The 24696-nt window shown below is 35.4% G+C and overlaps 1 protein-coding gene across 2 annotated transcripts in view; it reads right to left on the minus strand.

Annotated features, from left to right (window-relative positions):
- Positions 1–1568: 1568 nt before the first annotated feature.
- LOC147078080 (E3 ubiquitin-protein ligase UBR1-like) overlaps positions 1569–24696 on the minus strand; it is a 62610-nt gene continuing 39482 nt past the window's right edge. For both annotated transcript variants that reach the window (XM_085961188.1, XM_085961189.1), the window contains exons 16-28: positions 24324–24493; positions 24012–24168; positions 22696–22862; positions 21938–22119; positions 21355–21479; positions 20649–20774; positions 20287–20554; positions 7649–7795; positions 6121–6328; positions 4846–4983; positions 4537–4644; positions 4269–4450; positions 1569–4165 (exon numbers count right to left, since the gene is read on the minus strand). In XM_085961188.1, the coding sequence (XP_085817314.1) occupies positions 2971–4165; positions 4269–4450; positions 4537–4644; positions 4846–4983; positions 6121–6328; positions 7649–7795; positions 20287–20554; positions 20649–20774; positions 21355–21479; positions 21938–22119; positions 22696–22862; positions 24012–24168; positions 24324–24493 (3173 nt within the window). In that variant the 3' untranslated portion in view covers positions 1569–2970. The remainder of the gene's footprint in view (positions 4166–4268; positions 4451–4536; positions 4645–4845; positions 4984–6120; positions 6329–7648; positions 7796–20286; positions 20555–20648; positions 20775–21354; positions 21480–21937; positions 22120–22695; positions 22863–24011; positions 24169–24323; positions 24494–24696) is intronic.

Here is a 24696-nt window from a genome sequence, read left to right on the forward strand (position 1 = left end):
CGGTCTATAAATTTAGTACGTCATAGGTTCGCCAACCCCGGTGTAATGTTTCAATAAAAACTTTTATAAAAATAAAATGCGGCCCTCAGAGCGATTGTTATTTTATATTTAAGGCTGGTTTTCCAGTGACACTGACTGTCAGTCCTGACTCGACCTAGTCTCTAAAAGTTTAATATGCTTGTCAAAATTTTTGCCGTGTATTACTTATGGAAAAAAAAGACAACGGCTCATTTTGACTACTCATCGTAATGTACGCTCAGCGTCACTGCAACGCACATTGGCAGAGAAGGCGCGTATGGTCGGCGCCGACGCTACTTAGCACTGAGCAATCAGCTTTATTAGGAAACACTACATTGTGATAATAGATATTCACCGATCAGCGCCAACGGTCAGCGTGACTGGAAAATCAGCCTAAATGTTGCTATGAGCTTGATCATCCCCTACATATTCAAATAAAACACTAATTATTTTTTTAGATGAAATTTATTTAGGAATACTTTTATTTTATAAGCAGTTTATTGCAAATGAAAACACTTTTGTTATTCTTTATTAATAAATAATTTAGTTTTTTATCACATTATATAAAACGCTATATACAGCACGACAAACTGTAAATGCGTTATCCAAATCAAGTAGTTAACACATTTCGGCTTCCATAATAATATAACAAAAATCACAAGTCATCAGTTATTAATAACATTAACTGAAAAATAAAATCCATAAAGCAATATCTAGAATTGACTACAGAAAAAAAAAACTACAAATACAACATGGCGCGTCCCCATCAGTCAACAGTAAAAATAAAATATCCAATTTATCGCTCACTCTTTTTTATTACCTAGTTAAAAAAATAAAATTGAAAGCTAATGTTAAAAGTATTTTATATTCGTCATACTGAATGGTATCTAGGTTAGAAGACTCCGGACATGGGTTAAAAAATATTTCACATGGGATAATAGAATTTTTAATCGCTTAAAACTTCATGTAGGACGAGAACAAGTTTAGATGTCAGTGTTATTCGGAAAAAAAAAGATTAAAAATCAATCACGTTTTCAGTGAGAGTAAGAAATATAGACATGATTTTATGTATAATCTGCATATATTTATAATTCTTTATAAAAATTAAATCCATTCCGAAAATTGAAATAGCTCTACAAGTTGAATTGAATCGACATTTCAGGATTCGCTTTAGAGATTCTTTCAAAACACACTATGGCGTGTGTACAATTATACAATTTAATAATCTATTTTGCAAGTAGTTCAGACAAAATTCTTACATGAATTGTACAACGATGGATTTATAAAGTTGAATGAATTGATCACAGGTACTTACTTCTATTTGAGATATGTATATAGGGTATAACGAATTTAATTAAAATAATTATTTCTGAATTAATTAAAAAATAACAATTCATTACATACAAAGAATGACAAGATTATTTAAAACAGAAGGCTTCGCATACTAGCAGTACTCACAACATATCTACTAATATTAATATTATAGTATAGATATTATATAAAGCAATGTTATAAAACTATGAAATCAAAACTTCTCGCATCTATTTTTTCGCACAAGGAGTGTTTAAAATTAATATTAAACCATTATACACGCCATATAGAACTACAATTTTACTAGTTATCTAGTTATCACTAGTTTTGAAAGGTTACGTGAAATCAAATTACCATTAAACATAAAAAATATATTATATTTTCACTGAATGTTCAAGAGAATGCACCTCGTTATCTTCAGAATAATTAATATTTAAATGATTTTAATCTACAGCGCCGTGTATAAATTGGCAATTATATTTTGATTTTGCCTAACGAAATAAAATCTCTTTAGTATTTTGTCAAAATATAGCCTATAAAAGTTTTTAAGCCTTCATTATAATACAATACATACTCAGTACACCGCACTTGACGAGTGTCCGAGACCTCAAACATAAATGAGGTTATTTTATAAATCGTTTCTTAATTGAACCGGTGTTATTGTGGTAGAGCTCCGTTACAACGGTGAAAAACCAACTTCTGAAACTGTAAAACAGACAGATAGTCCGTTTCTCGCATCATTCATTAGTACATTATTAATATCCGTCAATGAACACATATTTCTTCTAGCGTAATCAAAATTCCTATTGTTACCGAATCTTTTCTGTCAGTACAGTACCTGTAGGTATAATAATTAGTACAGGTGTAATGTAATACCGTTTAATATTTAACTTCATAATACAATAATCATCCCGTCACTAGAGTGACTCATTAAATTAATAACATTAAAATACATATAATTTGTCAAAAATAGACTTAAACACCTATTACCTACAGCTCCAACAGCACAATTTGTAATCAGAAACACCAAAATTGTGTTATTTTACCCTACCGAAACATTTAAGGAATCATTATGAAATCAAACTTGAGTTCAATTCTATGTAGTGTTGTTCAGTTCAGGAAGTAGGTATGTTATATCTTTAAAAATCGACATACTAATGGTTTAGTCATGTGCATTATTCTCAAAGAGATTATTTTACATAATATTATATCATAACAATACAAAAACAACGTAATGAATTGGAACTTAATTTTTTTCAATATTCTTGAAACATGACAGCGACTCAGTAGGGTATGTATAAAATAATTTGAGGTATATTTTCTGTTCACTTCGAGATCACTCCATGTCACTGTTTGCGAAACTACAAATCGAAGCGGCCAGGTTTAGAAATGGACTCTAATTATACGAATAGCTCTGACGAGAATCTCTTTCGACGGACAGAGGTGCCGGGCAGGCGAATTGATTTCGATTTCTGACTCGATTGAATTTCTCCAAGCAGAGAAGACTGCGCCCGGTTTGACGTGCACAGTTCAATGCTTTCAGTCAAACGGGCGGGGTCCACGAAATGAAAGCGGACAGGGTGAAACAGTAGTCACTTAAAATTTGCACATCCCAATAGAGGACGGAGCGGGAGGGGAAGCCTAAAGATGGTGCCAAGTGGTGGTCATGAGATTAGTGCTGGACTCTATGGAGCGAGCGATCTCTTCGTGGATGCCGTGGCTGAGCCAGAGCATCCGCAGCTTGGCGTACGTGTCCCGGCAGAGGCGGAGCGGATTGCCTCTCCTTAGACCCTGGTCCGTCTCGCCGTACTGGTCCACGTAGGGTGGTGACACCACACAGCCCTTGGAAGGTGCAGCCAATAGGAGAACCTCGCACTCCCGCACCCTGAGGAAGACGCCGACACCTGCCCCGCACGTGTGTGCATGGAAGGTACATGCGCCCACCAAGTTCTTGTTGAGCTCCGTCTGGCAGCAGTAGCTTTGAGAGCAGAGCATCTCGCCGCACACCAGGCACATGGTGGGGTTCCGCGAGTCCTCCCGGTCTGAGTTGGGGCACGTGAAGAGGGAGACAGCATTGATGAGCTCGCTGTAGTCATCGGGCAGTGCCACCAGAGCAGCGGGTAGGCGAGGCTCCCGCGGCACCCACCCTGCCGTTGATCGGTCTGCCAGGTAACGCCCAACATCCGGGTGCGATGCCCAGCCCGCCGCCAAGTTTCCACACAGTTCTGAGTCAAAGATGGCATCAAAAGAGTCTGGCAGGCCGAGGTAGGCGCACATATTTTCAAAAGTGTCACCGCCTGGCTCCTCCAGGGCCGGTGCAGCGGGAACGTCTGTGAGGAAACGGAAGAACAAGCAGCATGCCCTCAGGAACGAGTGGCAGCCAACCTTAACGGTGTCCCACGCAGCACGGCAGTCCAGTTCTGGGACATTCGCCTCCCCGAGAATCCTCGCCAGCGCACTTGGCAGTGTGTCGCAGTTCTCCAACTTGACAGCATGTGACGTCTCAAACTCCTCGTCCTCCATCCGGCGGGCGAGGGAGCATCCTCCAAAGTCAGAGGTCACGATAACCTTGGTTATGTGCGCCAGTAAGACCAGTTTGAGGGCGTGCAGCCCCATGATGGGGTGGATGGGAGCACAGCTGCTCTGACGGCCATCCACGAAGAGGCCAGGTAGCGACATGACCACTGACAGCAGGTAGCCGAGGGAATCCCACTCCAGCACTGAGACTGGCCGTTCCCCAGTGGCAGGCGTGCCCAGTAATGGAGACAGCAGCTGGAGGGCGTAGCTGCTCACTACCTCTTGTTTTTTGCATGCCGATCCTATGGTGCCCACTATCCTGTAAATTGAAACAGCGCATGTCACATTATTTTGTCTCCCTCAGAAACTACAACCGTTCATAAGTAATACTGAAAAGGCTATTCAAGCTTGAGTCAATTTACCTGATCAAAGCCTGTAAACAGTCCCTGTGCCGGCAGGAAAGGTGACCGAGTAACGGGCGCTCCGTGGCATCAGCCTGCGCTTCGATGGACAGTAGCGTGTAAGCTGTGCCCGACCAAGCCACCATCACCGAGCGTGGATCAGCCGCATGGTGGTTCACGCCTAGTCCTCGGGTGTACATAGCCTTAAGACAAAGCGAATGTTAGATTATTTACACACCAGACACCTTACATAATATTTATTCATCAAACAGTTGATAGATATACTTACGGATGAAAATAATTGTATGAGTTCTTTGTGCTCCTCAGAAAAACTGGGACCATCAGTCGGAAATAGGGAGGAGAATTTATCTCCAGTGTCACCCATTTCTTTCACAACCTGTAGAATAAAAATAACTCAATTATTGAAATGTTAATGTCACACGGTCAAAGTTAATTAACTAAATACTCAAGCGAGAAACAAATAAAATTTATGATTTTTGTTTATGTGTAACAATATCACTAACGCGATGGTTATTCTAAATTTCAAAATAAATATTTCTAATGTCATAAACAAGATATTGACAATATTGAGTGTTACCTGTTGCACGTGGCAAGAGTAGTACATGGTGGAGACTGGGGATTGCGGGGGAGGCGATGCGGCACTGGGTTCTAATTTAGCGTGGCAATGCAACTCCGTGCAAGTCTCATTGCATTGGTGAGCAGGACTTTGCAATACCTGCAACAAATACGTCAACTAGATAATCGATCCATTAATCTTCCTTTACAATATGGATGGAATTGGAGGAAAGTTTTGCAATGGTGTACAATGTACATGATTTTTTCAATTTTCCTACTGAATATAAAATTTCTTCATTCATCAAATAAAGAACTATATAAACCACAATCTTGAAAATGTAAGTACAGTCGAACTCGGTTATTACGATCACGGATATAGCGAGATCTCGGATGTAACGAGGAAACATTCGTTGATATTTTAGTTTATGATTTTCTCCATACATTTATTCACTTACTTATTGGTTATACCGAGCTAAAATATCGTCAAAATTTTTCTTAAAACTGTTAATGTGTCGATTGTTTAAAAACATTTCGACCCTAAGCAATAAAATCCGACCGGACAGGATGCCGCCGGGATCAAATTACGTTTATGACACTAGTTAAGTGTCTAAGTACTTACCTAATTGGTGTTTTCGCCGACAATATTGAAAAAGTATCCACGCATATGGTTGAAATTGCATGTAAAAAATCCAAGGTTTGTGAAGACAGTAGGTACCTACCAGCGTTCATTACATCAAATAACTTCTTTTGTAGTTTATGAATGCCATGCTTGTTTCGGGGAAAAATTCTAATTGTGTATTTTTGTTTGAATTGCGACTTTTTGTGTTATGTGACCGCTCATTTAAAAATACCTATTCTCCGATATAACGAGTAACGCTTATAACGAGCAAATTAAGTCGATCCCATCTTCCTCGTAATAACCAAGTTCGACTGTACGATAGTTACTACCGTATTGACTTTTATATATTAATTGACACATCAGCAGATGACTATTTTAATGAAATGGTTGTTAGCCATTCGCCTACTGAATCAAACGCAAATTGAAAGAACATGCATTTTTTGTGCGAAACCGCAGGATTAAACCTACGACCCACAGCTTCGTAGACAGCCACTCTACCAACCAGGCCAGTGTGGGTACAGTAAAAAGAGTAGCTCAATTCATAAGAGCTACATATTCCTGCTCTCTATTTTTTAAATCTTGGTATGATTACAGAAATTAATGTACCTAAGGCGAATAAAATAAGAAAATTTTAACTGCACCAATATATAATGGCAGAAATATGACTACAGCACTAACCTTGAGTTTCAAAACAGTTTGTAGTCCAGCAATCCAATCCTGGAAGTCTATGGGAGTCTCTTCAATGTCGGCAGCGGACGGGTTGGGCAGCATCGTGGCGAGAGAAGGTTGAAGTGGTAGCACCGTGTTTGAGAGACACTCGCACAGCGGACATAGGAATTCCTGCTTTTCAATGTTGAATGAGGCGGGCTGACGTAATCGGTATGGTCTGGAAATATTAAACAAGTTTAATAGACAAGCCTACCGCACAACTTCTACTGACGCGCTTGCCGTACTTGCAGGGGTGCTACCCCTTGATCTACACGTCCAAGTCAGAGGATCGATCACCCTTCTCTTGAGGGGGATCAGCACCACACTCGCCGATATTCATCTGACACCACTGCAGAGATCCGAGGACGTTCCTTACAGGAAGACTGTAAGCGACATTGACCGCATATGCGGCATAGCAGGCGAGGTGGTCGGCATCCCCCAAGGGACATGACACTTACCGTTTTTTTCTAGACGTATTCTGCAGGCACCAAACTTGAAGACTACAACATTCACACTAGATTAGCCAGTTCCTCACCGGCCATGGCAACTTTGCCGCCAAACTCCACGAGTTCGACTTGTATCATCAGCCCGTGCGGCTCCGTTTCGGGACGGAATGAGCACGTAAAATCTCTTCTTTCAGACACGTTTATAGCGTCCTGGAAGGCAGCCGTACATATCCACGGCTGTACATACATGACGGGTGGTGGTGGGAACCTAGCTAGCTCTTTCTTTTAAAAGAAACCACAAATTTACTCGTATTTTTTTCATTATTTTTGTTGTATATCGTTATGCCTTTATTTATACATATTGAATAATATCAAAAGAATACATTTTTTTTGATAATGTATTTAACATTAATTTTTAGATGCGAAAATAACAAAACTTGGATATTATAACACAGAATGACTGTCCATTATGATAAAAAAATACATTTTAATACATAATTTGTGTAACAACTTTAAATAAATCAAGTATCAATTTTTTGCCTGAAAATTTAAAACCCAATAATGTTGTGTCTTCAAGAAAACACTGCATGTGAAATGTGGTAGGGGCTTCCTTTAACAATATTTATCAACAGTTAAAATCGCAGGGTCAATGTCACGATTGTATTTAATGCAATCGTTGGAATCAAATCAAAAGTTAAGTTTCTTGGGTTTATTGAATTTAATACCTTGTTTACACATGCTTGGATTTACTGCTGACAGTACGTATTATCACGGCCGTAACAAGAAAATCTACGGGTAAACATATTGTATTATCCTGCATTTGCAAGATTGCATACATGAATCAAAAATTCAGTTTTTTTACTAGTGTACCTATTTAAAATTTAACCCTTTACGTAGAATCATATGAAACTGATGATAAAAAACAAAGTCAGATAATCAGGGTCCGGATAACGGAGGTTCTTCTGTAGTTGCCACATTATTTACTCTCCCTTCTAATTTTACAATTACTGACAACATTCGATGGAATTTTATTATAATGCAAAATTAATTACCTTCTATTTTCTCTGAGTATAACATTGTCATAGTATTTCTGCCAACATAGACCGTGCATGACGTGCCCGCACGTGGAGACGTGAGGAGCGGTTCCTAATATAGATGGGAGCCACGGCACATCTAATACGGGAGGCATAGCAATATTCCTGTTCAATTACAAAACATTCATGATTAGTAATACAGTTGAATCTTAATTTGCCGGGAATGTGATACCGTGATAGATGAAATAGAAAGAAAGAAACTTCCACCATCCCTCTCACACTTAAAACGATTACATTCACGGTATATATCTCAACGGTCTTGTAAAACAAGTAGAGGAAGGACAGATTCTTCTGGCATTGTGGCCACGACACAATCACTTTGCAACGGTGTTGGTGTTATTTGAAAGTAATTATAGTGAACGATGACCTTATACGGAGAATGAATTTCGACAACGTGAAATCAACAAGTGATTTAACCCTTAACACTCGAGTGCCGCCATATCGGCGGCATTAGAAGTTTGCCGTATTACTCGAGTGCCGCCGTAGCGGCGGCACCGCTTCTAAAGTCATTTTTTGTAATATTTTCATAAATTTTTATAATGCGATTTCAATCAAGTTAGAATGAATAATAATAGGTTATTACATTTAACTGAGAAAGAAGTCGGCAAAAGAATACTGCGTGCCTAATTTCAACATAGTATTTTTATCGGAATCTTCTCTTTTTTTATTCGTAGGTCGTCGCTTGCAAGCAATGTTTTTTGTCACATAAATTTTATTTATTGAACGTTCCCAGACTAGAGTGAAGTGTTTGTCACGCATGATTTTGAAGTGTGTTTATATTTTTTATTGGTTCTCGCTTGCGCAGGGGCGTCTCGTATAGTTTACAGTTTTATATTTGAATACTGTTTTTGATGACAATACTTACTAGTATATTATGCCGATTCGGAACCTATATAATGTGAAATACTCTAATGAGTCAAATGAAAATTATTACGTATCGATTTATTATTTTTTGAGAAATCTTTTGATAATGTGTACCGCACTGGGAATGAGTTGTTATGAGCCCGAAACTAATTTAGGAAATTTACGAGACAGCCGCTTATATTACAAGTGTATTTGAAGGCAATTCATTTGTATCATATTTACAGTCATAATGGACGATTTACACTTTATAGCCAGTTCTCTACATACCTCTATTTCATTACGATTCTGTGATAAGCCAGGATTACATATTGGAGATTGCTTTGTGAAATACCACACAATGAAGAATTATAAATAAACTAAAAATAAGTACAGTATATTCATTATAAATTTATTTTACAGAATAAAAAAAAAAAAAATTTTTTTACATTTTTTTCACCAATTAAATGTTTTATATTGAAATTATGCTTTGTGCGGGAAAGTCTCGAGTGGGTGGTATGTACCTATAAAAAAAATTTCGAGTGGAAAAGGTTAACATACATAATTTTGAAAAACACTTCTGAGAAAATATATTATAACCAATAGAAAAAATCTTTTTGAAAAAATTAAGACACCCGGCAGGAATCGAACCTGCATCTCTTGGGTTTACGCCCCAGTCCGCACATTGTCCACTATACTACTAGGTGACATACTAATTACGACAAATTTTAACTATTGGCCCTTTTTTATAATACCTGCTCATCAACACTCTTCCAAATCAAGCTAATATTGGCAATCGGTTTTTGTTTATTAAATCAAAGTAGGTACCTACTACTTTAATTACTAACTGACGTCACGGATCTCTCCAATATTTTATGATGTAACTTTAATCGAACTTGCTAATAAATTTTAATGAACTATTTCTTTTATTCAACGAATGATTCACAAGATTTAAGAATGTACCATTCAAATTATTGTAATTAGATTGTACAATAATTAGAATGGTACATTCTTAACCTTTCCCTTACCATGATAAAAAAATTACGCCCGTTCCCATGCCGTCCACTCAGTGTCCCGATAGAAATTTGGCATTTTAAGGCATTTTAAAAGCTAATTGATTGCTTCAAAAGGTAAAGTATGTTTTTAAATACTGTTTAGTCATCGTTTAACATTTTATTCTGTGTATATTACATGCAATTATCTTATAATCGTGTATAATATCGGACATCGATAAAAGTACGTCATATCTAAGCCATGGCGTGTCTCGGTCTGTTTTAAATGGAACAACCAACATACGCTGCCATTTCACGGAGAGTGGGGGTGGCTAATTCATCCGAAGCGAACGAGGGATGTTATTAGGTAGGATAACATCTGTGTGGACTTGCGTTATCACGTTCACCACATAAAATAATAGTTATAATTTTGCAATATCGATTCCCTATATAATTTTAAAACACTGTGATCTTATTGTATCATGTTATTAAGTATTTTTAAAAATCGTATTTTAAAACACATTAAAATAATATACTTACATAAGAACAATTAATCAAGAAAAATACTCCGATTGATCGTATAGTTTCCACTAAATATATTTTAATATCATGTTTCTTATGCTGAAATAATACACATTAATAAATATAAATAACTACGCTACTTGAACTTATACGCACGTATTAAGTCTATACCTCTAAGACTTTAGATATATCTTACCTACTTTTAGATAATTTCCCTAGTATATAAAAAAAATACTTATAATTTTGCAATATCGATTCCCTGATTATAATCTATAATATAAAAATGAATATTTGTTAGTTTGTTTGTTCGTTTTTTTATGCGCTGCCATACCGTTCATCCGATTGCGATAAAACTTTGTCAACTTATTGCTTGCACTTGCGCGCAGATTATAGACTATATCTTATACATACAAATGAAAGTCTGTCTGACATATGCGTTCCTATACCATTCATCCGATTGCGACGAAATTTTGGTGAATTGATGTGTGCACTACGGGTGCGAGTCATAGACGCTAAATGTAAAAGCAGCTGAAATGGTGGATTGCTTTGAGAGAAAGATCCTTAGGCGGATATACGGACCCATGAATGATGATGGGGAGTGGAGAATTAGGTACAACACGGAACTATACCGCTTATACCAAGATTCAAAACTCTCCAACTTCATAAAACTCCAGAGGCTAAACTGGGCAGGCCATGTCCAGCGCATGCCTGAGTCACGGATACCGAAGAAGATCCTCGAAGGAAACCCAGGAGGAAAAAGGCCAGTGGGAAAGCCACGCACACGATGGCGTGATAATGTTACAAAAGATGCCAACCAGATACTAAAAATCAGGAACTGGAAAAGACGTGCGGAGGACCGTTCCGGCTGGAGGATAGCGGTGGAGGAGGCCAGGGCTCGACTTGAGCTGTAGCGTCATCGAAGAAGAAGAAGATGTGTGCACACCCACAAAGGTTTCTGAATTAGAAAAACTATCTTCTTCTTCTTCATTATATCTTCTTTTATTCATATGGTTCCTATACCATTCATCGGATTGCGATGAAACCTTCGCCAGTTGTTGTGGCAACACCCGCAAAGGTTTCTGAATCAGTACAACCATCTTCTTCTTCTTCGTCGTCTTCATTCTATATTCTTTTATTCTTATGATTCCTATACCATTCGTCCGATTGCAATGAAACTTGCGTCAGTTGTTGTGCCGACACCTGCGAATGTTTCTGAATTAGTACAACAATTTTCTTCAACCTTTTTTTCTATTCTATCTTCTTCTATTCGTATGCGTTCTTATACCATTCATCCGATTGCGATGAAATTTTGATCAGTTGTTGTGCGCATGCCCGCGAAGATTACTGAATTAGAAAAACCATCTTCTTCGTTATATCTTCTTTTATTCGCATGGTTCCCATACCATTCATCGGATTGCGATGAAACCTTCGTCAGTTGTTGTGGTAACACCTGCAAAGGTTTATGATTTAGTACAACTATTTTCTTCCTCTTCTATTCATATGCGTTCTTATACCATTCATCCGAATGCGATGAAATTTTGATCAGTTGTTGTGCGCATGCCCGCGAAGATCTCTGAACTAGAAAAATCATCTTCTTCTTCTTCATCATATCTTCTTTTATTCATATGGTTCCTATACCATTCATCCGATTGCGATAAAACCTTCGTTAGTTGTTGTGTTAACACCTGAAAAGGTTTCTTAATTAGAACAACCATTTTCTTTTTCTTCTTCATTCTATCTTCATTTATTTTATATAGTTCCTATACCATTCATCCGATTGCGATTAAATTTTGGTGAGTTGTTGTGTGCACACCCGCAAAGGTTTCTGAATTAGAAAAACTATCTCTTCTTCTTCATTATATCTTCTTTTATTCATATGGTTCCTATACCATTCATCGGATTGCGATGAAACCTTCGTCAGTTGTTGTGCTAACACACGCAAAGGTTTCTGAATTAGTACAACCATCTTCTTCTTCTTCATCGTCTTTATTCTATATCCTTTTATTCGTATGATTCCTATACCATTCGTCCGATTGGAATGAAACTTTCGTCAATTGTTGTGCCCACACCTACAAAGGTTTCTGAATTAGTACAACAATATTTTTCCTCTTCTTCTATTCGTATGCGTACCTATTCCATTCATCCGATTTTAATAAAACTTTCGTCAGTAATTGTGCCAACACCCGCGAAGGTTTCTAAATTAGTACAATTATCTTCTTCTTCTTCTTCTTCTATTCGTATGCGTTCTTATAACATTCATCAGATTGCGATGAAATTTTTCTCAGTTGTTGTTCGCACACCTGGGATGGTTAGTATTATATAAAATACAAAGTTTGTTGTTTGTTTGTTCCATCCAATTTTGAATTTTTTACTACATATTAATACTATTAACCCTTTCTAAGCGTTACGAATCCCGACTTAGTACAACAGTGCGCGTTGTGATTTCAAGCATCAATAAATCGTAATAAATGTCAGTCAAACATACACAAATAGAGTAGTAAAAAATCGGAGTCAAGTTCAAAAATGATTATGACAGAACCTAATATTTTATGTGACTCTAAAAATAAACATTCGTCGCCTAAATCTGATAAGAAATCACGAACAAGACTTCTTCATTGAAAAAATGCCAGCTTACTCGAGCGGCGCCATGACACTTACGAAATGGTGCTGGACTAATGCGTCGATGACAGATTAACAAGTGTAAGAACAGTTCAGTATTCTTATAGTCTACCGGCTACCATTTCGACAAATATGTCATACACATAATGAATAATAATATGGTTTATGACTTTTATGAGCATTTTTGTTGAGTGTGTTGAAAAAATATCAGTCATAAATAACTCATTTTTATAGCATCCAGGACATCTCAAACTGTGTAACTTTTGTTTGAACTCGCATACACATTGCAGCACTGCAGGCCGAGTATAAATAAATCATCCTTGAGAACTACTGGCTATTTGAGAGTGATGTACTTACCACCAGTGCCTGGTTTGTACCTACCATTGACCCCGAACTGAATGGAATCGAATGACACATAGTTTATATAACAAAATGGTTTATTTTTCGAATACCTATTACAATTCGTAAAATATTAAATTTCAAACACTTTTTGCACTTCTAAATGCTTTATAGTCACCACAATTTTATTTTCAAGTTCATTTGTTTTTTTTTATTATATTACTTCAATAACCTGGTACTAGAATAGGTAATCTCTTATTTTATTATAATGACGTGATAGTAAGTAACTCGAGTTATTTTCGACTATAAATATAAGAAGAATTCTACATAAAAAAAATAGTAGTCATGAATCAAACCCTTTTGAATAGTATTACGAAAAAAATAATTCTCAAGTGTCTGTCTCACACCAGCAGACGATGATTTGCCGCGCAGTGTATAAAAATTCAGTAGCGCGGGACCTGGTGTTTGCGTAATACGACAATTTCCGCATTTATGCGGGAACGGGCGTCTGAGTGTTCGTGTCTTTTCTTTATAAATGGCTGATAACTAGGGTAAATAAATAATTTTTGTCTGTTTCACCTAATACTATAACCAGAAAATAGTATTTAAAAATGTTAATCAATGATAAACAAAGAGACATATTAAATCGCGGACTTCTAGGTATATTTAAATGACACCTGGTTCAAATTATTTTCCGAAACTATAAACTCGCGGATAATATACTGGCAGATAGGCGAATGAATGCAATCTCCAAAAGCATTCCTTTTGTAAAAATATTTTGTAAATTCACTTTGATCAATGTAACTTTCGAATATTCTATTTAACAGTTTACGCACCAAATAGTTTTTCAATCACTAAAAAACAATATAACTTATTATATCGCAAACTCGTATCGTTACAAACACGTCAGTCAAATGTCTTCGGCGCACATGCACTAAGAAGCGATAAGACACTATATACGCGGCAAATTTGAATTGGCCCGATGACTGATATATTTTTATTCAAGACACGCTCCCGAAAAATATTTATTTAAATTAGATAGAACAAAAGTTTAGGCTATCCATTGACAGATGTCAAGAGAAGGATGATTTTTGAATAAATTAAATCAATATTCGAATTATTCGCGCCTGGCGGAAAGCAGTACTAGGCAAACGAAAATCGAAATGACTTTAGTCAGCTGACGCGCGGATGACTCGCGCGTATAGGCTGACTAAAGTCAGTTGCCGCGTTAGAAAGGTTAATAACGTTTGCATATTTTGGATTCGATTTTAATTTACAGTTCTTTTGTTTGACCTTTACTCCTATTAGAATTACTTTCATATTGTATTACACAGATATTTTAATATTAAAAAGATAATTTCATTATTATTTTTTAAATATCTAAGGTAAATGTATCCACTAAGCGACCCTGTGCGAAGCCGGGTATCTCACCTATAATATAATTTCAAAACACGTTAAATATTTATATAAGAATAATTAAAAACAAAAATAATTCAATCTTATAGTTTCCACTAAAATTATTTAATGTTATGTTTATTATGCTGAAATAATTACACATAATAAAAATTAAATCACTACGCTATGTGTACCTATACGCATGTAGTAAGTCTATAATATACCCACCTTTCGAGAATTTCATAACAAGAGGTTTTCTAGTCTATGTTAAAATAAATATATTGTATCTCCATAAAAATGTACTTTCATACATATTATATATTGCCAAACTGGTAGGTGCGCAGTGTTGCGAAGGTAGGCACGAAAAGTTTTACACAAATAAAGCCACGTCATGATTGCAGTTTGCAAATAAAGTTTATAAAACAGCCGCTAGTTATAAACTACATAAAAACAGTCCTAAAAAACGTTGTTTGTTAAACTGTCTGAAGATAATATGTAGACTAATTTTTTAATACCTCACTTCTATACTATTGTTGAGTGTGCTGGCTATCTCGTGAAAAAATGATATACAAGGATCAAATCATAATATTGAAATTTGAGGCAAATTTGTTAACGAATGATAACTGTTGTTAAATTTGTCTATTTAGTTAAAATTAAAAAAAAGTGAATAAATCAATGCAAGGACCACTAATGCATTGACTGATTTAAAAAGACAAAGTGAAGGCATACATAAAAAATTGGAGCTTTGGAAATCAAAATTTAAAAAAAAAATCGTCATGTTTCCACTTTTAAATGATTTTGCGCCAGATATATTGAAGCAAACAAAAATCTATTTACTGAGCGTTATGATAGTTTGCTAATGCACTTTCCCCATTATTTATTTCACAAATTTACTCTAATAGTAAAAAAATCATTTGATTTCAAAACTATGATATATTAAATATGTAGGTAGTTGTACGTTTGATGTGATACCTATATCATGAGTGATATATGTAATGATAACTCCCGTGTATGTGTATAATTTAGGAAACACTACATTATAGTACCACACTGCCCTTAACCTCAGAGATAGGTAGGTGGGCCCGACAAATATCCTGGCCTAGGGGCTCGCTTTTCGCAAAATCTTTTTTAAACATCCATCGCATGAAAAATAAATTAATTTAAATAAGTATAAGTAGTAATATAAGTAGTAAAACCTTGTTTATTATTTATATATTTAAGTTTTCTTTATTTTTGTATTAGTGCCTACATTTTTGACTATTTAAAAAGGTGTCTGAATTATTTAATGAAATAAAGGGGGGAGGCGCCAAGTTTCATTTTTTTTTAAAAAGGAGGCGTAATAACATTAAGTTTGGAAATCACTGATGTATTTGATAGGAACCGTAATTTAATACTTGTGTATTTTTGTAGATACTAAACATTATACTTACCTACATATAATAAAACAATCATTAGATTTACTTAGGTGGAAGATAACGGTGTGAAAGACCCCTTACTTCAAAAATTGTACTGAATTCCACACCACCGTGGAGGTACAGTTAAATTGCGGGTTTTTTTAAATCTGTGGTTTTCCCATTACGACTATTTCATTGTACTACGTTTTAACTTAATTTTCTAAGCATAACATATTATACAAACTACAAATGAATATTTCTACATAATATTATCTAATTAAAATTTAAATGGTGACTCATAACTTTATATTATAATATAAAACAATCGAAATAATAAAACTACCTACTATTATATTTCTAAGAAAAATACTCACTTTCTGAAATGCAAAATATTAAGAATAACATTACCTACATAATATATACAAAATACATAAAAACATTTTATACATGTGATAGAGGTATTTTTTGCAATTTACATTAAATTTAGTCAATACCATTATGTACGGACTATGTCCAAAATGGTATACCAACATAAAATGAATTGATTTTACAGACATGGGGTGCAGAGAAATAATATTATATTATGTTTATACCTACATCAGATTGAGTATGATAACATTTTTATAATAAAATAATATTATTTGGTACTTATGACATTAAAAGCAAAATTAATAATTAGTAGGTAATCTTAAATGTATTAGTCCTACCTAAATAAATTCACTGATTTCAGGGACATAATAACATGGAGTTAATGTTATAGTATAATAACTACATGTAAATGCAACAGTTTCAATATAATTAATTATTTAGACATGTACCTACTCACTAATATTATTTTTTTTAAATAAAAAAGATAAAAATAAATATCAGTAAGCACTTATTCATTAGACGTAACCAACTGAAAGAAAGCATAGTGGTTCGTACCACGAGAATGTCGTGTATACTATACTATTGAAAATACTAAAAATACTTTCTGCGACTATTGTATACCTACATACTTCATAAACAAAAGAATATCTAGTTGTATTTGAAATGCATGTCCTGACTAAATAATATTCTTTTCGGGCATAAGTTATTATTAGTAATTTATAACTACAATATAATTTATTATAGAGGTAGAATATGCAAGTACTCATATGCACAAAGGAAAACCGACCGCTTGCTGTGCGTTTTTGTGCAGGTCACTCGAGGTAGGTATATTTTCAAATGCACATGTTCCACAAACTGATGTAAACTTTACAGACCTTGTAATAAGGGTTGGTATTCTTCTAAATCTGGGTAAAAAGGTTTTTATGACATGCCCGAGATACCGGGAATTTAAGGTAAGTGTTTAGGAATAAACGTCATATGAAGCAAAGTTAACATGATAAAATAAACACTAATAACATTACATTAAGGGTTAGTTTGGCATTTATCGTCAGATGCACGGAACATTTTAAATTTCAAGGTTCGTTATATTATGGGAGGATTTATACGAGCCATCAGTCATATAATTAAATTGAACAAACACATAAATTGGTCTCGCTGTTCTAACAAATAACATTTTATAATAGTGTCTCACTTTACAAAATTATTATGTGGGTTTCTCTAACGTATATCTTTTTACATAGCCCTATCACTGTCTTATCAAAATATCGATCAGACTTTGGAAAATGATTAATTTTATATAGAAAACATTCAATTAAACTACTTGTGCATTTTTATTTTTACGCATAAGCATTTTATCTACAAATAGCTAAAAGTAGATTTTTTTGTATATAATAATAAATGGGGTATCCATGATTTAAGGGCCTAAATAAAGTGCGAGTTCTTCATGGCAACGGGAGTGTTAAATCCTGTGGATTATTCGTTGAATAAATGAAATAGTTAATTTAAAAGTCATTTAACTATCAATTGCTTCATCTACCATCAGAATTTTTTATTACAGGCAATGATATAGCAATCGCTTATCTCATGCTTGCTCATCAAAACACCTCGCAGTCATTTAACATTGCGGTCAACGGGTTTCTCAATATTAACCTAGATAAACGGTGGGTCGTGTAAGGTATTGAATGCTTTTATATAAATATAGCAAAATTCACTACTAGCACTAGTTCCGAGTCTCTCGGTTATATAATCATCTCAGTACATCGTCAAGTCAGTTCAATAATATAGTCAATCTTATCAGTACATCCGTACCCGCGATAACAACATTCTGTCACCTTTATCATTGTATTTATTTATTCTTGTATCGATAAATAAACTCTCTCCTCGAAACTTCCAAGCAACTATGACTTTATCTCCACACCCTATCATCCCTCCATAACGATACCTGAATAAGTCACCCGTATTGCCACAAGAATCTGACAACATTCTACCATTACGTCAGAAAAAAGTTTGAGTATATTATATTATCAAATTATCCATCTCTGTCTAACATTCTTACACCCATAACATGTCTGACCATTTCAAAAATCAATCCAGATATACCTCATAATAGATACAATGGAAAAATTTGCAAACCTCGTAAATAAATACCAGAAATTGTAAATACAGGCGGACCTCGACTTACGAACGTTCGACTTTCGCACAATTCGCTATCTCGCACATTTAAAAAAAAAACGTTTTTTTAAAACGTCGCGCTGGCCGTGGGGTTAAGATATCCCCTTCTCGCTCGCTCACAAGCAAGTGCATTTCTTGCGTCACTTGCATCCTGCTCGCACCCGTCACTTTGCTTGTGAGTTAGCTAGGATAGGTGGCTTGCGCAGAAGCGCGTGCGGGCGTGTCATGTTGTGCGTTTTGCTAATTTTCTTCATTTGAAATATTTCACCCTAAAAATTTATAAACATGAGTGAGAAACGGAAAAACTGCAGTGTTGATACGAACAAAAAGAAATCAAGGACTTATAAAGTTCACATGACGTTCTGATTGCGGTGAATCTTTTGCTTCAATCGGACGTTCGTATGATACAAACAGGTCTACTACTATATGTTCAATTTTGAAAAATAAAAATAAAATTAAGGAATACGTTCAAAATTGTGGAAATATATTATCTTTAAAGGTTGTTTCTAAAGGACACGGCATAGTTGTGGATGAAATGGAAAAATATTTGTCATCATGGATCGACGACCAACATCAAAAAGATGTCCCTCTGAATATTTCAATTATTCAAGCGAAGGCTCTTAGTTTGTACAAAGATTGGAAGGCTAAAAAAAGAAGATTCTAACACGATTTTTCAAGCAAGTAACAGTTGGTTTATATTAAATTCACTGGAAAATCGGCTGATGCGGATAAAGATGCTGCAAAAGAATTTATTTCCTCATTATCCAAAATTATTGAAGATGGAGAATATTCCTCTAGCCAAATATTTAATGTAGATGACACAGGTTTATTTTGGAAAAAAATGCCTAGTCGTACATTCTTATCTAAGGAAGAATCAGTTGCCCCAGGGCATAAACCTTCTAAAAACCGATTGACATTGCTTCTTGGTGGAAACTTGGCTGGTGATTTAAAATTGATGCCAATGTTAATTTATCAACCAGAAAATCCCAGAGTATTGAAAGGGAAGGATAAAGAATTGCTTACAGTAATCAAATAAAAAAGCCTGGGTTTACTGCGTTAATATTAAAAGATTGGTTCACTTTACATTTCGTGCCAGCAGTTAAGCAATATTGTAAAGTTAATGATTTACCATTTAAAATATTTTATTTAAAATAAGAAAAAGAAGAGTGGCAAAGAGTTAACTCTTGATAACTTTTTAAGGGAAACACCCGCAAACCCCACTTAAACATGTCTTTTAAACATCTTATATTTACTTGATAAATAAATATTTCAAAATACACACAATTTATTTTTTTTTACTTCCCTCTACTTTCGAACATTCAACATTCGCACACCTTTTCAGGAACCAATTATGTGCGAAAGTCGAGGTCCTCCTGTAATTTGTTTAATTTGTACTTTTTTTTCATATCTTAAATTTCGAACTTCTATTTCAAATGAAAATAAAAGTTGTTTTTAATTTATGAGGTTGACAAGATAGACTGACGATATGGCATGTTTCTATTGACCTGGTTGTCAGGGAACGATTTTCTCTTGCAACCGAGCATTTGCAAAGTACAGTCTTCTATTCAGTGAGTCCATGTTTAAATACTTCAAAAATGTAATTCTTGTGAGGTCATAGACATTTCATCTTACAATTTAAAATAGTAAACCATAAAATCAAGTTACAAAAATACAGATATGTTGAACAAGTTAAATGTTTTCACTTTTAGCCCATTATGATTGTCATTAACATGATCCCAACTTTCAAACATTATTTATTAAATAGATTAACAGACCAATCATTCTTCTCCACATGGCGTTAACCTCTGGGAAAATGCATGTCGGCCAGCCTTGCCATAGTTTCAAGAGTGAAAAAGAAGATAATATAGCAGTATGCTACTTATTTAATGAATATTAGCAGGTGGGTTCAAACTTGTTACTTGTTAGCAGAGGTATAAAGTATTTGTCACGTCACCTATTCCGTAGCAGCACAGTAGACTGCTGAATAAATCCGGCCAGGACAAGAGGAGGTCCATTGAGCTGGACCAAAGTATCTTCTTGGCAAAGGATGCAGGTGTGGGTGGGTACCGCGGGCGGGGCGGCTCTCGCCCGGTTGCGCCATGCCACTGGCCCCAGAGCGACGTATTGCTCTGTCTCGCTACTGCCGATATCCATATTAGAACCTTCCAATTTGGTTTCTGACTCTTCCGTCAAAGATTTTGAGAATGATGTCGATGTGCTACCTATAACGACAAATAATTCTGTGAAACATACCCAATTTAGGTTTACATAAATGAGCCATTTGCCAAAAAGCAAAAAGTAAAAAGCAATACTGACCTGTGTCGGTATCTTCAAATAGTTTAGCATTTTCTTTCATAAAATTATTTTGCTGCGCTTGCATCTGGGCCATTATCTTTGCTCGACGTTTTGCAGCCATCTTGGCTCTCCATTCTTTGTCCAACTCTGAAATATATAAACAATTTATTTATTTCCAGTAATACACAAACATAAATGAGTAATTTTATAATAATTTCTCGATATCAAAATAAAGGTTTAGACTTGGGAATTATGCAGGTATAGAACTTCACTCCGCTCGTTAAACATAACAGTATTCGTTTGGTGAAGTTTTACATCACATTAAAAATTAACTCGTGGGATGTTTATTCGCAGTGGTTTTTTCGCTTGTGCGATGATCGCATGAAGTCATCATTTTAAAGACAATTTCTATTTTCGTTACACGGTATTGTGCATTTTCTGCTGGCTTTAAATGCAGATATTTCGATAAATTTCGTTACATAGTGCCATATGAATGCTTCAATTGCCGTAAACGGTAACAAATTGGAATGCTTCATCAATATAGTTTGACCACTACATGCAATGATACAGAAGCGTTGATTTATCAATAACCATAATCCCCTAGTATTGCCACTTGACAGCTTATCTACAATGTAAAACTTTTAATTCAATTGAAGACTGTAGTTTCCTCGTGCACGGTTGAAATAGGAAAGGGTTAGAGACACATGATAGTAATTGAAATTGTCACCTTGAGCTGTTGCAGTACTGGGATCGGCAACATTCTTTGTGACGATTGGCGACTCGTTACCCGCTGCTTTAGTCGTGCTCGTATCCATATTGCCGCTGGCTTCCTTTGTGGCCGCTTCAACAGCTCTATAAAAAAGAAATGTTACAAAATAAATTTATGATAAAAGCAATTTATGTACATAATATGTACATTAATTCTAGTTCTTTCTAACTACCTTAAAATTATGATTTATTTTATAGCTTTAGTTTAAAACAGTACACAAGTTAAAATCTCTAATGCAATAATATGTTAACTGAGGTTTATATTAAATAAGTTTTAAAAGAGAGTGGAGAACATGATCGAGGGGGTGGAATAAAATTAGGGTAATAAGGATTTGTTTATCAAAACATGTCCTTACATTTATTTATCTTAACTTCTTCACGAGCTTGGGTGGTGATGTTAATTAAACTGACAATATCAATTCAATTGACCACACCAACCACACCAATCACCCAAATACAAAAAATAATAATTGAACATTTCAGAACATTAGCAATTCGAAGCAAGATTTTGAATATCTCTACAATATAATATGCACACTTACTTGAATTTGTTAAGTGTCCAAGTGATAAGGTCTTTATGAGCCTCAACTCTAGCGCTGGTTTGAAGAACACTGAGGAGGTTGGCCAGCGTGGTGTGCTGTCGTTCACATCGCTCCGTGAACACCAGGAATGGATACCGACCCGACGCCTGCTCTTGCAATGCCATGCCAATCAGATGAAGAACCTGCATAATATCGACATAACAAATTAAAATACACTCTTTAACATTCCATTCTTTGTCTTATATACTTAGTCATTTGAAAATGTGCCTCATTGCTTCTACCGCTGACCAACTTTGTCCTGCATACAAACCTCATTCCCAGATACACCTCGATGCGATGGTAGCGGCGAACACCTGGCTTGCAGTTGCAACCACTGGTTGGTATGTTCACCTACGGATGTGTCAGCATTAAAAGTCAGCCCAGACCAAAAAATTTGGACTCTAGTGATAGTCTTATATGCATTTCGTATTAGGAATTTTTAAGACAGTTTGATTTTCGAATCAAACAATTGTATAAGCGTGGTTGTTTTGGTAACATGTTCATTATTTTTCTACTTCTATTGGCAGCCCCGAAAACAAAATGGCTGCTTCCATTCAATTACACTAAATCTCTAAAGGATTTTTTTAACATCTTTGGCCCACACGCACTGCACCACACTGAGTTTTGATCACAAGAATATCTCATCCTATGATGATTTTTTGGTGCTGGATGTGTAAGCCAACCTTAACACTAAATTAATAAGATACAATATGATTAACCTTATGAAGTTGCATTTCACTGAAAGATCTAGCATGCAGGTCTACACTTCTGTAGAGAACGGTCTTCATTATGTGCAGCATCACATCGCACTGCAGAAGGTCGGCGAGCATTGAGAATGAAGGAGTGAGCTTGGGAAGCTCAGGAGGCGGGCAACACTCCAATTCACCTGAAAAAATTATAAATATATAGACCATAGAGCTTTACAAAATTTCCTGTGCAAGTCGAATAAATATATTTTGTATTTTGCGTCACGTATGTAGTAATTAATAACACAATAACATCCGTTCGTAACAAATGAAAATTTCAGAGTTTATCTTGGCAAAAGCTGAATATTTAATAATTAATGCAATTGACTGTTGAGTGAATCTAAGATTTTGTTGAAATGCTTGAGGTTTTTGATAGATGCGGGAGATAATAGTGATGATACTCTTTTATGGTACTAATATATATTTTTATGCCATCATAAAATGTTGATTTCTAAGATGAGAAAAGCATGGCTTTGAACCAGAACTGAGCCGAAAACTGGAAAAACTGTTATTTTTGTAAGAACGAAAACAGGAATCGAACAGAAAAAAAATATATCAGATTTTTTGATTCGGTATACATTCAAACATAACTTGATCATGCTCCTCACTTTAGTTGTCATGTGTTATCATATGCGCATAACTCGGAGTTAAACCGAAAAAAATAGCGGTTCGAAGCACTGGAGAAAAGACAGAGCACTACAATACTACAAACAAAACTACATACGAGTCGTATAGTATCAAAAGTAGAACTGTCGCAAATATATCGAAATTTAACTAAGTATGCCAAATTATTCTTCTGACCATAATGTACGACTAGCAATATAATATTCGAATCAAAATCATATCTGTGTGGTATAAAATTGTGATGGAAAATAGGGCTTGGTATCAGAATTAGAACTGTTCAATACTTTGGAAACAAAAGTAGAACTGTTGAATTTGAATTGAATTTCTAATTTCTAAATGTAGAAACATGTTTCATGCTATTATAACACTAAAAATCCCAACATAATGTTTTTCGTCATTTTCTCGAAATGATGAATAACGCACAGATCTACCTTTGATACTGTACGACTCATACATTTTTCTTACAAAGTCTACAGATTATTCAGATGAAGTTCCCCGATAACCCAAATTCTTCATTTTCAACCTTTGCACAGCACATAGGCTCTTAATTCAATCAAATAATCAAAACTCTTCAGTGGCTTAAATCCTGGGTATCCAAGGATGAGACAGACAGGTAATATCTACAGAACACAATCATTTCAAAATTAAAAAATCGGCTTATTAACCTGCAGCTTTTCGCCTTTTAGTCTGTTCCTCTTCGCTCTTGGAAAGATCTTCACGCGTGTAGTGATAGAAGAAGACATTGTACTCAGAGTAGAGATGCGGCTTCAGAGAGTAGACCCCGCGACCCTGTCCTGCGATTGGCTTTTTGAACTCCGCTACCTACACAAAAAAAAAAACCATCTAATATATAGCTCATACTTCAAATCACATACTACGCATTACTTCATGAATTTAATAATGTACCAATTTGTCCTAGTTTCACAACAAAATATATATATATAATTAAAATGTTCATTAAATATTATAATGCCAACCTCCTCTATAACATTCTCCATGCCGGTCTCATGCAGTTGGTCTTCAGGCAAAGTTCGATTGAGTTCCGAATGACTGAGAGGTCTGGCGCACAGCTGCTGAATTATCTCTTTCTTGGTCCTCTCTTCCACAGTGCATTCGCCAACTCCCGGTACGTAACGCTCACTTATCACTGTAATAACGAAAAAACACAAATATAAATAGGTACATATTTAACCCATCCGGTGTATTTGGGACCATATTATTATTTTGGCCACGGATTGTAATTCCAGACAGCTTATTCTGCTACATAAATGTACATTAACCAGATGTTATATAAATGAAAAAGTCAACAATATCGAAATTCCTCTTGTTAATATGATAATGACAACTAAT

Source organism: Rhyacophila brunnea, unplaced genomic scaffold, assembly GCF_057557595.1.
Source record: "Rhyacophila brunnea isolate RB1 unplaced genomic scaffold, BYU_Rbru_1.0 scaffold_12, whole genome shotgun sequence".
NCBI classification, from domain to species: domain Eukaryota; kingdom Metazoa; phylum Arthropoda; class Insecta; order Trichoptera; family Rhyacophilidae; genus Rhyacophila; species Rhyacophila brunnea.